Raw genomic sequence first — 14,918 nt, 5'->3', positions numbered from 1 at the left:
TCCTGGACAATCCTGGGCATTGACCAGGAGGTTTCACAGGAAAGTTGCCCTGCTGAATTGCCACTGCAGCCCAGTGTGCAGCTCCCATACCCTGACATGATTCTGGGCACACAGGTCCTTCGAGCACGTGGGTCTGGAGGTAGTCATGCACCTGCTGGGCCTGGCGTGGGGCCCAATGCCCTGCATCTGAGTGAGCACTGAACTTCTTTTTCCAGGTTGGGCTACAGATCTTGCCAGTAGACGGCAACCCCCACAAGACATGGGCCATTGTTTGCCACCCAAACGGGGTGGCCGGCATGGCCCTGTCCTATGATGGCTCGTACGCCTTCACTGCGGGAGGGCATGACCGCTCAGTCGTGCAGTGGAAAATCAACCTCAGGTATGTATCAGGTCGGCAGTCCGACCCCATGAGGTAGGGATCGGGCTGCCGGCTCCCCTTCCCGGCCTGCGGCAGCACACAGAGCCTATGGCGGGACTCTCATGAGGGTCTGGCTGGTGAATTCAGCTCATCCAGAGCCAAGAGCTTAGTCAGTCCTGTGCTTTCCATGCTTCCTCACACCGGCCTGCGTCGCGAGCCCAGGTCTCTCCCGCTAAGAGGGGGGCAAGCACAGAAGTGATCCCCAACCTGCCCATTTCAGGGAGTAGTCAAGCCAAGTGGGAGCAGCTTGCTCCATTTCTGACCATCCCCATGGCCCTGTCCGGGGTTCACCCCAGCAGTGTGGCATCAAGAGACTGGGACAGCAGCTTTGGGCACCTGAACGGGCCTGACCCCAGCTCCCAGCCAGGTACACACACGTCTTTCTTGGTGTGACCAACATGGAAGTTTCTCACCGCCCGCCAAGTAGCCAATAGCACCCTGGACCCCTGCCGTCACCTGAGCATGCCGGTTTGGGAGACCTGGGGGTTCTGAGGTGGAAGTGAGCTCATCCTGAGGGAGTCCTGAGCCCACCTTCCCCCCCGCCTTTTGCCTGGAACCTGGGGGAAGGTGGGCAGCAGACCAGAATCTTCCCTTTTCCATTTTCGTCCACTAGAAATGATAGGTTTTTTTTTAAAAAGTTGACAAAGCTGGTGCTTGCTTTCCAGAGCTTTCCTGTGCCTGGTCAGAATCCAGGCTGCTGGAAATTTCCATTTAATCTGTCATGGGGACAAAGGATCATTATAAACTAATTAGCACTTCAACACTGCTTCTAGCAACTTAATCTGTTCAGTGCAAACACCCTGACCAAGGGGACGAAGCTCCTGCTGGCATTGCTGCTGGCACCTTGTAGGGTGCCCAGTCCCTCCCGTCCTGTCCTCAGCTGTGCCCTTGCCCTGTGGGATCTTCCTTGGCACATGTTTCTAAACCTTCACCACAGGCACTCCTCACATCTTGCCTCCCCTTTTTCTCTCCTTGTCTGGCATGTTTTAGAATCCCATTACTTTTATTATTAAGACTTATTTTTATTTGAAAGATAAAGACACACAGAGAGAAGGAGAGATACAGAAAGATCTTCCATCCAGTGAATCGCTTCCCAAATGGCCAGAGTCGCTGGAGCTAGGCTGATGCTAAGCCAGGAGCCAGGAGCTTCTTCCTGGTCTCCCACACGGGTGCAGGGTCCCAAGGCTTTGGGCCATCTTCCACTGCTTTCCCAGGCCACAGGCAGGGAGCCGGATGGGAAATGGGGTAGCCAGGATTCCAACAGATATTCTTTCAGGTGGAGGATTAGCTTGCTATGCTGTGCACAAGCCCCCCGTCCCATCATCTCTGCTTGCTCACTCGCTTGCTTGCTTGGCCTCCCCACCTCCTCTTGTGCCATCTTGCTCAAGCAAGGGCAGAGACCTGCATCAAATCCTGGCTCCGCCAGCACCTTGCTGGATGTCCTCTGGCAAGTCTCCCTCCTCCCTCTGCCATGCCTGAGTCTGCAGTTGTCTTGAGGTTAGGAGAATGGTGTGGGTGCCCACATGGAACCAGGTTTTCTTTCATTTTGTAGCTGACCATGAGCAAAGAGCTGTTTCTGTCCGACCCATGTGGCCTGGACAAAGGCAGGTCCCCCTGGTGCCTCAGCCACACACACACAGTTCCTGGTCCTGCCAGGGAGGCTTGTTGCCGCAGGCCCTGGAGCCCTTCTCCCTCCCTTGCTTGCATTTCCATGGTGAGGGCCCTGTGACCTCTGGTGTCCACCAAGGGGGCATTAGGCCTCCTGGCTTTCAGGGCACTGAGGACTGTCCGACACTGAGCCCACTGTTCCCTTCCAGCACCCTGGAGGCTGCGGTTTCTCTCGGGGGTGACGACCTGACCCCGTTCTATGACCTGGTGCCTGGTGGCAGGGAAGGCAGGTTCTACACGGTAATGGCCTGGCGCGTCCCCAGCCACCCCTGCATGCTGGTGTGACCCCAGCTGACGCGGGGCCCCCATGTCCATTCCCGGCAGGAGCTGGAGGACTATTTCTACTATTCACAACTCCGCAGCCAGGGCATCGACACGATGGAGGACAGGCAGGTGTCAGATCACATCTCCCTGTCAGAGCTGCCCTACGTCATGAGGGCCATCGGCTTCTATCCGTCGGAAGAGAAGGTAGGGGGTGGGGTGTGACATGTGAACCCGCACTGCAGGGTCGTGTCAGGAATTCATGCATCTCTGAACGTCAGCAGACCAGAGAAGGTTCTGGGCCCATCCATCGTGCTCATGTCTGGGACGAGTGGTGTAGGGACCCAAGGGTGGCTCCTTGTAGGGAAGTTTGCTGTTCTTTTTGAAATGGACCAGAGAAAATGTTCTGAGCCTGTTGCCTGGGGTAGAGGAGGGTATGGGGCCTGGAGGTGGCTCCTTACAGGAAAGTTGACTGTTCCGCTCGAGCCTGGGGTGATAGGGCATGGACCCAGTTGCATCAGGACCAGCCTTGGAAGGTTCCAGAAGGAGATACCCAGGAGACTCTGGGCACAGCCCAGTCACTGCAGTGACTGGTGGTGCTCATTATGCAGGTGCTGTCGGCCCAGCTCGTGTTCCTGGGCTGTGGGGCTCGGGAGGGAGAAAGCAGCACAACCCTGCAGCAGACCTGTCTCCCACGCTTGCAGGCCTGAGCAGGGTTGAGGAGTACCCAGGGTTAGTCTATTGCACCCCTGGCATAGAACATGCTCAGGGAGGAAGGGGGCACAGGGGGAAGGTTCTGCCCATCCCATTGACCTCAGAGACCTTCCTCATTTATCCTCATTGTCAACAAATGATAAAGCTTAGCAACCTGTTAAAATCTTGGAGTGGGCATCTGGCATGGTGGTTAGACCATCACTAAGACACCCGCATCCCATATCAGGGTATCTAGACCATCACTAAGACACCCGCATCCCATATCAGGGTGCCTGGGATGGACTCCTGGCTCCTGCTCCCAGTTCCAGCTTCCTGCTGGGGGCGGGGGAGCAGGGAGTCTGGTCCCTGCCAGTCGTGAGTACCCCGCTCCTGGCTCCACCCTGGCCGGGAGCCAGATGCTGCAGGTATTTGGAGTGAATCAGCAGACGAGAGCTCCCTCTCTCTGTCTTTGCTTCGCAAATAAAAACAGAAACCAAATACTTTCTGATGAATAAAAGGTATCAAGGAAAAGATGTTAATGCACAACGCAAGTTACAGGGTGGCCTTGGAGAGTGTTTAAAACAGAAAACAAGAGTGGGGCTGTGTTCCCTGCCGCTGGGTCCACCCTCCCAGAGGCCCAGAGCAGGGGGTTGTGCTGTCCCTGTTGGTGTCTCCACAGAGCCCTCAGATTCTGGGGTTTGTAATCCACTTGGAAACAATGCTGGCTCTTTCTTTTTTTTTTTTTTTAAGATTTGCTTATTTTTGTTAGAAAGTCAGATATACAGAGAGGAGGAGAGACAGAGAGGAAGATCTTCCATCTGCTGATTCACTCCCCAAGTGGCCGCGGTGGCTGGAGCCAGGAGCCAGGAGCTTCTTCCGGGTCTCCCACATGGGTGCAGGGTCCCAAGGCTTTGGGCTATCCTCAACTGCTTTCCCAGGCCACAAGCAGGAAGCTGGATTAGAACTGGCACCCACATGGTATCCTGGCGCATGCAAGGCGAAATTAGGTATGAGGCTACCATGCCAGGCTCAACCCGGGCTCTTTGGAGATGTCTTATGAGGGTCTTGAGGTCCAGATGCACCCACTGTTGGGAAGCTGGCTGAGTGAGCTCGCTGGCTCCGCCCTGTGTGGAGCTATGCGGGGAAGCTCTGGTCCTCCTTTGGCTCATCAGATTTATAGTGTTTTAGGAAAAGCCTCCTTGGGCCCTGGCAAATTTTTAGCTCAGGGGTTTGCTGTGGTTAATGAAACATTCCCTCCTAAGATGTGCCTGAGAAGTCGCGAGCAGGGTGTGGTCCTCGCTCACGCAGTGTTTTCACTCTTGGGTATATAAAAGACGGAGACACAGAGACTTAATCAGCCCCCGAAGAATATACATTATTTAGATTTCCTTTACGTCAGTGTGACTGCCATGGGGATTTGAAGCCAGTCAGTGCAGTAAATTGAAGCCACATTATACAAGAACATCGACCTTCCCCAAGGAATCCCCAGCCATTTCCTGCTACAGACAGCTCCGCTCAGAGGTGGAGCACGGCCCTGACCCAGACCCCAGCGGTTGGGGTGGGTTGAGTTCAGAATGCTTAATTTTCTACGCGAACGATCAGCTTAGTGTGTCCTGTTTCCGAGGAGCTGTCCCCTGGTGCCACACTTCCCACAGCTGATGCCACATAGAAAAACATTCCCTCTTCCGTCTTCGTAAACATGGGCTTTTCTCTAGGCACAAGGCCCGTGGGTGATGTCCCCCCGACCCAGTCATCATAGCTGAGTTTCTGTTGAATTTTGGATGCTGTGTTGTCCTGATGTGTTTTTGTAATGAGAGTTGCAGGTCTCCCACACAGGTTCAGGGGCCCAAGGCTCTGGGCCGTCCTCGACTGCTTTCCCAAGCCACAAGCAGGGAGCTGGATGGGTAGTGGAGCAGCCAGGACATGAACCGGCGCCCATATGGGATCCTGGCGCATGCAAAGCCAGGACTTTAGCCGCTAGGCTACCATGCCAGGCCCAGATTGTGTCTTTAGAATAAAACTGAAAGGTGTTTCACAAAGCAAGAGAATGGTGGCTATGTCCTTGGGTGAAGGCAGTACAATGAAACGGGCTCCAGGGCTGGCCCTGGACAAATGCAGCACTGTGTCAGGGGTGCGCTAGTGAAAGGCCACCAACCCCTGGTGGCTCAGGCCACAGAGCCTGTTCTCCCAGGAATCCCAGTCTGGCTCTCAGCAGGGCCGCGCTTCCTCCCCTCTAGCTGTGGACAGTGGCCGCCACTCAGAGCTGCTCAGTGGTCACTTCCTCCCTGCAGGTCCCTGTCCCCTCCCCGTAAGGACACCAGTTTTGCTGAAATGAAGGCCCTCCTGGCTTGGCTGTGGCCTCATGCTAATGACCTCTGCCCCTGTGTGCCCCAAGGTCCCGGGACTTGAACCTGTCTGTCCTGGAAGGTGTAATGAGCCCCTGACATGCTCTGAGCTGGGTGGGTGTGCTCCTTGGTCTTGTAATGCCCTCATTCTGAGAAGCCCGTGCAAGTGCCATTTCTTTTTGAGGAGCTTTTTATTTTTGAATGTCTCCCCTAGATTGCCAATATGTTTAATGAAATCAAATTCAGCGAATACGTAAACACTGGGAAGATAATTGACAAAATCAACTTGCCAGATTTCCTCAAAGTTTACCTCAATCACAGGCCGCCTTTCGGTAACACCATGAGCGGCATCCGACAGACCTTTGAGGTTCTCGGCTTCACCAATTCCAAAGGACAAAAGGCTATTCGAAGAGAAGACTTCCTGAAACTACTTCAGACTAAAGGTAACGCATGCGCGCTCCCACAGGACACACAGGAGCATCTGCTGATGCCCCCAGCATTCCCAGGGGCAGGGCGGTTTGGGGAGACGTCCATTCGGGTTCCCCAGAACCCCAAAGGGCTGCGGGGTGATACCAGCCAGCTCACCTGCTCCTAGACTGGAGAGTGCGTCTGAGGACTAAGTCTGCACCATGACCAACGTTTCTATTTGCCCACTTTCCCTCGTAATTTGCAGCGGGCATTCTCTCTGGGGGACATCCTCATCCATGTCCAGCTGGGTGTTTGGATTCGAGGAGCCCATTGCCACAGAGTCGAGTCGGTCTTTTTCAGCGAGTTGCCTTTGCTCCCCTGTGTTGTTCTCGGCTGCGAGCACCCTTAGTCACTTAGTGGAAGGAAGTCTGATGGTAACCTGGAGCTCTGGACCACACCTGGCTCCAAAGCACAGCGGGCAGAGTCCCTGTAAGACCCTAGAGGAGACCCCGTGCTAAGCCCAGCACTAAGTGGCCGTCTTTGTCCTTGATGGGGCCCAGGTGAGCACATGACCAAGGAGGAGATGCTGGACTGCTTCGCCACGCTGTTTGGCCTGAATCCTGAGGGCTGGGGATCCGAACCGGCCGCCATCTCCTTCAAAGGTACCATGTGGACATGAGTGTGTTTACAGCCGTGACAGCACCAGCCACTCTCCATGAGGCTGCTCACACAGAGGCAGCTACTGCAAACGAGTGGCACCAAGACCCGAGAGCTGTTCCTGCCTTAGCTCCTGGCCTCATCTCTCCCCTCGTTCTACTGGCCAAGTGGGTGGACGTTGGCCAGCAGGAGAGAGGGTCCAGCTTGGTCCAGCTGTGTCCTGGCAGCTCCAGCAGAGCGGTAAGAGTGAAGCGTCCAGCCACCAGGACCTGCAAGTATTTAAACAGCACCTGGCTCCGCTTCCTGACCTTGCCTGGCGACTGTCCCTCCCCTTCCTCCTGGAGTGCCCTGGGCTGCAAGCAAAGGCTGCCTCTGCAAGCCTGGGGGTGGAACGATCCCAGCGGTCCCCTGGGTCTACCCCAAATGCAAAGTGTCCCCTGAGGAGGCCACCACTAGCCTCCCTCCTCCCTCACTACCCCATGTGGGACCAAGCCAAGTCCCTGGTCGCAGCTCACTCTGGACACCCGTACCCAAGGGGTAGTTTTCAGCCTGTGCCCATAGCTCTTCACCCTGTGTTCCCAGCAACTCAGGATGTGGCCCTGTCGGCAGTGCCGACGCTGTGATCTTGGGGTCCCAAGAAACAGCGAGATCACAGCCCTGTGGTGTGGCCAGGGGTCCGTTCGCAGAGGCGGGACAATTCTAACCGCTCTCTCCCTAAGGTTCACAACGGACACAAGCTACCCATTTTTGTCCAGTGTGCTGTACTGGCACCTCTGGAAGGCACATCTGTGTCAGAGACCCAGTCATTTGCCTTTCTTTTTTTGCTTGACTAGGTTCAGAAATTTGCCTTGAAGAGGAACTTCCAGAAGAAATCACTGCAGAAATATTCACAACTGAAATTCTTGGCTTGGCCATTTCTGAAGACTCTGAGTAAAGTGGTCAGTGAAGTTGTAAGAAATGTTGGAAACCCAGAGGCACACGTGTGTGTGTGTGTGAGTGTGTGTGTGTGTGTTTTCTGCATTTCCCCACCCGATCCTGTTCATCACAACACTTGAGCATTAAAAGTGAGTTTGGTTCAGCAATGGAATTCACAAAATTAGACATTCCGTTGTTTCTGAAGTACCGAAGTAGAGGGTGGGGCATGAACAGCCAGGCAGCTGGGTGTCCATGGCAGCCAGAACCCTGGGCGGCCTGGAGGGGGTGTTATGCATAGGGCCTACGGGGCGCCCTGCCAGCAGCAGACCTTCCTCGTGAAATTCCCCAGACAAGGAGGGGTGCCCTGGGCTCCTGAGGTTCCCTGTGAGTGGAGGTTGATGTGGCGGTTGGGGAACGCATCGCTGGTCAAGCTTCACACCACAGCAACTGCCAGAGCGAGCGGAAACCGCCAGCCGGCACGTGTTGCACCTGGGCCTTTCCTTGCGTGGCATGCCAGCCCCGGTGGTTGATGGCCGTCTCAGACTCCACTGGGCTGCAAAACGCACAGGAGGCCCACGTGCGTATGTGAGACAGAGCTCCCATCAGCTGGGGCACTCCCCAGGCACCCACCATGCTGGCAACTGGGCCAGACCACAGCCAGGATTGCAAAACCCAACCCACATCTCCCACTCAGGTGGCAGGAAGCCCAGTCCCAGAGCCATCATCTGCTACCTTCTCAGTTGGTAGTAGCGAGCTGGGGCAGAAGCAGAGCGTGGACCTGACCCCAACACCCGGGAGAGGCCATGAACCCAATGCTCGTGTCAGGGTCTGGTTCTGGAGGTAGTATTCCCCAGCAGGTCTGTCCTGAGCACTCCCACCCAAAGCAGGTCCCCCGCTACCCACCCAAGGGACCAGCGTTTGAGGGATGTTCCCCATCCATTCCACATTCTGCATGAGGCAGTCACAGCTGTTCACCCACACATAAGCCCTCCCTGCTGGGCAGGGTCCAGGGTGAGACATGGTCTAGTGACAGTCCCAGAACACCCAGGAACACAGCACAGACTGGCCAGGCCGTGTCATGGCAACCCCGGGCTGGCCAGCCTGAGCCCAGGCCCTGCTGAGCTTGCCACCAGGGCCCTGTAAGCCCAGCTTCCATCCTGTTCTTTCTTGAAAGCACAAAGAGAAGCCGGCTTTACGAACCCAAGTTGGCAGCTGGTCCAGGCTCAGGGGCTCCATCTAATAAGCAGGTTAAAAAGGTCCAGGGACGTTTGATGAAGTGGGAAAGTCTCAAGTGACTTGTTATTCATTTCAAAATACAAGTTGGAGTTGGTTATGGCCTGGATGCCAGTCAGGATCTTCCACTGCCTCTGACACCAGTGACTGCATCTCCTGGAAGCATGCACTTGGGCTGCTGGGCAGCTGAGATGTTTTCTCTGCTAAGCCAGCGTATATCTTGCAGATATGAACATAACACACCTGGCCAGGTGTCTCTGCACAAGGGAAGGTCATGACCTACAAGACCAAGAGACTAACAGAAAACACCAGGAAGGATATTGGTGGGAGCATCAAGTCCAGTCCAAGGGTGCTGTCCCACAGGGCAGGCCTTCGACGTCCCTGTTAAGGTGCTGCTGGTCACCACACCTGCACTCCATCTTGCTCCGCCTCCGGACACCAGCTTCCCACTGCTGCAGACCCTGCAAGGCAGCAGGTAACAGTCCTTGCCACACACTGGGGACACCTGGACAGAGGTTCTGGTCTGGAAAACATGTTGAGGAAGCTCTGTGAAACTGCCTTTCCAACTCTCCTGCAAATCCAAACCAACTCCATGAAGTCTACACCGCCTTACAGAGTCAGGCCAAGCCTGGACTGTTCCGGCAACCCACCCCTGTGCCTGCCGGATCCCCAGCAGGTGCCACTGAGGGTCAGCGCCCAGGGCCCCTCCTTGCTTCATCACCCGCGCAGCTACCCCAGGCCTCTGCCACATTACAAGGGGAAGCCAGTGAGATGAGTCCGTCTCCTCAAGCTGCGGCTACCCCAGGCTGGTTGTTCTGGGCTGGAGTGTGTTCTGTAGGGGTGTGGCCAGCAGTGCCCCTGCAGGCAGCTGTTCCCGCGTCACCTGTAATAAATAGATTGAGGGCCGGGAGTCAAGGGCAGGGCACCACCCTGCTCGTGTGTCATGAAACCACAGAGCACTGAGACGGGAAAGACAAGGAGGCTGGTTGCAGAGGTCCCTTTGAGGGGTGCAGACTCCTGCCAGGGGACAGTGGCTGGTCCCAAGTGCATGGGCGGCAACCCTTAGCCTTAGGCTGGTAATGAGGTGGTCTTCAGTGCCTAGAGGAGGGACTTAAGGCTTGGGCAGAGCACAGTCACACTGGCACTGCTTCGTCCATGGGAGCCTGAAACAGCTGGCAGTGCTGTGGGGCAGAGGGGTAAAGGTCAGAGCCAGTTACCCTCCCCCACCAGTACCACCACCAGGGCTGAGCCATTGTCCACCTCCCTGCCTTTGGGCTCTTGCTGAACCCAGGTGGCGAAAGACAGAGTTGGGGACTTTCTTTGGAAGGCAAATTCAGGAGCTGCTTTGCTGAATGGGTCACACAACAGGGCTGCAAAGTCACCTAGGAAGTTGCCCCCAGCCAGTGGCCAGTGTGTGTGTGCTCTGGAGCAGGCCCTCAGCAGAGAGAGCTGACACACATGTGCTGTGAGCGATGGCCGCTGCCTCCTGGCCTCTAGGAGTGAAATGCTTCCTTTACAACAGCACCAAGATGGGCTTCGCTCACTCCTGCACTCAGTTAATGACAGTGTGCTGCAAGCCTGGCCCTGGCCCTGCCCCAGGAGCACTGTGCGGCAAGGAGAGAGTTGTAGTCAGAAGAGCTGCCGGGCCACTGTCCAGCGTCCTCTCCCTGCCGCCCTCAGGGGCTGCTGCATCCCAACTCTAAGGAGCCGGTGCTTGGCTCCAGGCAACTGTGGTCAGTGTGGCAGCTGGAGGCTGTGACCATTTTTCCGTTACACTTGGAGCCTGCTGCGGGGCAGGCCGGTGGGCTGAAGCGCCCAGGAAGACCAGAAGCCAGTGAAGGAGGCAGTGGCCACAGGGTGCCACATTCCCCAGGGATTTTAAACCCTCAAATCCACCTCTCCCGATCCCTCCAGGCTTCCCAGGGATTACAACACCTTATTGGAGTCAGTCCACGCTGCCCTTCCTGTTTGCCGTAACATCTCCTCCTATATCATGTGGCTGCAGGTGCAGGAAGCAACCAGACAGCAGGTTCAGGGGTTGCCAGAGGCAGGGAGCCGGAGGGGGAGAGTGACTGCTTACTGGGTTCAGGATTTTTTTTTTTGAAAGATTTATTTATTTTATTACAAAGTCAGATATACAGAGAGGAGGAGAGACAGATAGGAAGATCTTCCGTCCGATGATTCACTCCCCAAGTGAGCTGCAACGGGCTGGTGCGCGCCGATCCGATGCCAGGAACCAGGAACCTCTTCCAGGTCTCCCATGTGGATGCAGGGTCCCAAAGCCTTGGGCTGTCCTCGACTGCTTTCCCAGGCCACAAGCAGGGAGCTGGATGGGAAGTGGAGCTGCCGGGATTAGAACTGGCGCCCATATGGGATCCCGGGGCGTTCAAGGCGAGGACTTTAGCCGCTAGGCCACGCCACCGGGCCCCTGGGTTCAGGATTTGTTTACCTGTCTTTCTCGCCTTTCTTTCTTTCTTTCTTTCTTTCTTTCTTTCTTTCTTTCTTTCTTTCTTTCTTTCTTTCTTTCTTTCTTTCTTTCTTTCTTTTCTTCCTTCCTTCCTTCCTTCCTACCTTCCTTCCTTTTTTCCTTTCTTTGTCTCTCTTTCTTTCTCTCTCTCTCCTTATTTTTATTTTTATTGGAAAGTTGTCACATTTTTACAGAGAGAAAGAGAAAGATCTTCCATCTGCTGGTTCACTCCCCAAGTGGCCATTGCTGAGCCAATCCAAAGCCAGGAGCTTCTTCTGGGTCTCCCACACAGGTGTGGGGTCCCAAGGCTTTGGGCTGACCTCTACTGCTTTCCCAGGCCACAAGCAAGGAACTAGGTAGGAAGTAGAGCAGCTGGGCCACAAACTGGTGCTCGTGAGGCAGGGACATTAGCCACTAGGATGTAGTACCAGGCCCCAGGGTTTATTTCCTACGTGATGAAAAATGTTCTGGGCCCAGCTCGGTGACCTAGCGGCTAAAATCCTTGCCTTGAAAGCGCCGGGATCCCATATGGGCACTGGTTCTAATCCCAGCAGCTCATTTTCCCATCCAGCTCCCTGCTTGTGGCCTGGGAAAGCAGTCGAGGACAGCCCAAAGCCTTGGGACCCTGCACCAATGTGGGAGACCTGGAGGAAGTTCCTGACTTCGGATTGGCACAGCACTGGCTGTTGTAGTCACTTGGGGAGTGAGTCATCAGACAGAAGATCTTTCTCTCTGTGTCTCCTCCTCTCTGTATATCTGACTTTCCAATAAAAATAAATCTTAAAAAAAAAAAAAAATGTTCCAAAGTTGATTGTGATGATGGTTACACGACTCTGAATACCCTGAAAGCCATGGCATTATGAACTTTAGAAAGGTGAGTTTTATAATGTGTGAATTATGGAAGCTTTTTTTTTTTTTTAAGAAATCAGCGAGCTAGCCTGTCCACCCATGGTCAAGGTTAGGACCGAGGCCTGGGTCTGAGCCGCCTGGCTTGAGAGAAAGAGGCCCTCTTTAACTTCTGAGACCTGCAGCTGCCTCTGCCCTTGAAGTCCCGCACGGAGAGCAAGGAGTGGGCTCTGGGTTGCTGCCCCACCCACTGGGGCTTCTGCAGCCTCCACAGGTTGTATTATTCAGTGTTGGGAGGGTGGGTGGGTTGCAGGAGCCCCCCTTCAGATCTCAGAGTGTCTCATGGCTCTTGTCTGCTCCTTTGCTGCGTACAAGCACGTTGGTTCACTCCCCAGGTGCTGCATTGGCCAGAATGAAGTTGTGTGGCAAGAACTCAGTCCCTTAGTGGGTGGCAGGAACCTTCTGCCTCTTGGGGTGCCCTTTGGCAGGAGGCTGGAACCAGGACCCTGAACCAGGGTCAAGTCTCAGTACTTGGACGTGGGACACAGGAATCCCAGCCGGCATTAGAATGGGAAGGCCAAATGCCCAGCCCTAACTCAGTCTTTGTGGGGTGTGCACAGTGGTTGAGTCACTATGTGGCATGCTCGCATCCCATACTGGAGTGCCTGGAGGTAGAGACAGATAACACAGATGAGGCTGAAGCCAGGAGCCTGGAACTCTGGTGTTCCTCAGGGGTGGCAGAGACCCACTACTGGAGCCAGCACTTGCTGCTTCCAAGGATGTGCATTCGCAGAGCGCTAGAGGTGGAAGCTGAACTGGGACCTGAACCAGGCATCTGGTAACAGGACACGAGGCTGTCCCAAGCCCTGGGGCAAACGCCCAGCCCTGCCTAGGGAAAAGCAGTTGGAAACACAGCAGAAGCCACTATGTGTTCACAACATGGCAAGGAATTAGCAGGTCAAGATGAAAGGGACAAAGGCTGCAAGGAAGTCCAGTGAGGAGACCCTTTTGGCCCTACAGACAAGCATAAGTCCTGGCACGTTTGAACTTGATTGAGAGTCGTTGTAGGACAGGAGGCTAAAACAGTCAGGGGCATCCTGAGCTCAGGGGGTAGGTAATCTGTTGGTTGGTGATGGCAGCTCTGGGTGGGCTTGGGAGAGGGGGGTCCTGGTATGTGTGGCATTTGCCAGTCTCCATGGGGTCAGTGCCCTCCATGGCTGATGTCAGACTCACAAAGGGGAGTGGGAAGATGTGAACCTGCCAGCCAGCTGCTACGCATCTAGCACTCAAAGGACAATGAGTGAACCAGTTGTGCAACCCTCCCCACCCCCAGGAGGTGATCAGGAACTGACATCCTGGACTTGGGGCAGGATTGCCTTGGGTGACCGTGTGTGTGTGTGTGTGTGTGTGTGTGTGTAGAAACAGGTGCCAATCACCTCTGAGGGAAGACGGGGGTTTTCTCCTCATGGATACATTGTAAAATGCGATTTATCTAGTGAAGAGAAGGAGGCAGATACAAGGAAACATGGACACAGTAACAAGAATGGGGATCCACAGGCTATAAAACAACTGTGTTCTGGTCAACAAGAGTTGCAAAGTATTTACAGGGGCCAGGAAACAGCTAAAAAAAAAAAAAATGACATAGAAGGCTTATAAAGAACACTTGTAGGAAGCTCTATGGTTTCATCAGGGGTTCAAACCAGATGGCTTTGTGCTTGGGGTCCCTGGGGCCCCAGGCTGTAGATCTGCTGTCCTAAAGAGCTGGGTGTTGGGTGCTTCTTCACAGTGGTCACATGCGCACGACCTAACATCAATATTTATAGCCATTTTTAAAAATTTATTTAAGAATCACACACAGAGCTCCCATCCAGTAGTTCACTGCCCAGACGCCATGCTGGAGCCAGGCAGCTGAATGGTCACTGCTGCCCGACCCTCCCCCACCCCCCATGTCTATTTTGGCAGGAGGCTGGAGAAGGGAACAGACCCACATGGGTATTTTTTTTTTAAGAGGCTGATTTTTTTTTTTAAGATTTAGTTGGAAAGTCAGATATACAGAGAAGAGAAGATCTTCCGTCCAATGGTTCATTCCCCAAGCCCACAACGACTGGAACTGAGCCAATCCAAAGCCAGGAGCCCAGAGGTTCTTCTGGGTCTCCCACGCGGGTGCAGGGTCCCAGAGTTTTGGCCTGTCCTCGACTGCTTTCCCAGGCCACAAGCAGGGAGCTGCCGGGATTAGAACCAGCGCCCATATGGGATCCCCGCACTTTCAAGGCAAGGACTTTAGCCACTGAGCTATCACACTGGTCCGTGACATGGGTATTTCAGCTCCCGGGCTAAAGGCTGCTCCCCCACCACAGCCGAGGGGAGGTGTGCAGGTCAGCGACACTGGGTGCATCCACAGTGTCGTGCAGCCATCAGTGCTCTTCCGGAACAGAGCCTTCTTATCACCCACAGAAGCAGCCCGCATGCCCATGAGCTCTCCCGTCCCCCCAGGGTCTGCCGCTTCAGTGGATGGCATGAAGGTACCTCATGTGAGTGGAATCAGACAACACTTTTGCTTTGAGGGTTTTTTCTTTTGTGTGATTTATTTATTCTAACATTATATAGAGAAAGACTCTCCCATCCACGGTTCACTCCCTGGAGGGAGTTACAGGCTCCTGGCTCCTCTGTAACCATCTGGGAGAGAACCAGTGGGTGGAAGATCTCTGCCTTTCAAATAAATATTTTAAAAGAGGAAATTCTACTTTTTCATACTGTTGCATATGTGTCTACAACCCTGAATATCCCGGGACTCAGTTTCCCCACGTGTCAAGCGACTGATGTAGGCTCCATACCGGTTTTCCCCCTGACAGCTCTGGGGCCACTTGGTCCCGGCATCCACGCACGCAGACTGACCCCAATCGCTGCTGTCTCACGGACCTCAGCACTGTGTTGTTCCAGCTGGAGCGCAAACGGCGCTCCGAAGTCCTCCTTGGAAGGTGGGACGGGCTGGTTCCTACTTGGCTGT

The 14,918-nt window shown here is 54.6% G+C and overlaps 1 protein-coding gene across 1 annotated transcript in view; it reads left to right on the top strand.

Moving 5' to 3' along the window:
• The window catches only part of CFAP251 (cilia and flagella associated protein 251), a 35,553-nt gene extending 28,033 nt beyond the window's left edge, over nt 1-7,520 (top strand). Inside the window, exons 16-22 of the mRNA XM_058657002.1 lie at nt 216-379; nt 2,236-2,326; nt 2,411-2,554; nt 5,600-5,828; nt 6,354-6,455; nt 6,581-6,690; nt 7,284-7,520. Of these exons, the coding sequence (XP_058512985.1) occupies nt 216-379; nt 2,236-2,326; nt 2,411-2,554; nt 5,600-5,828; nt 6,354-6,455; nt 6,581-6,690; nt 7,284-7,505 (1,062 nt within the window). The 3' untranslated portion in view covers nt 7,506-7,520. The remainder of the gene's footprint in view (nt 1-215; nt 380-2,235; nt 2,327-2,410; nt 2,555-5,599; nt 5,829-6,353; nt 6,456-6,580; nt 6,691-7,283) is intronic.
• Nucleotides 7,521-14,918: the final 7,398 nt, after the last annotated feature.

The sequence above is a fragment of the Ochotona princeps genome, chromosome 29, assembly GCF_030435755.1.
Source record: "Ochotona princeps isolate mOchPri1 chromosome 29, mOchPri1.hap1, whole genome shotgun sequence".
NCBI classification, from domain to species: Eukaryota; Metazoa; Chordata; class Mammalia; order Lagomorpha; family Ochotonidae; genus Ochotona; species Ochotona princeps.
The sequence above is the reverse complement of the archived record's forward strand: the minus strand, read 5'-3'. Positions and strand labels throughout refer to the sequence as shown.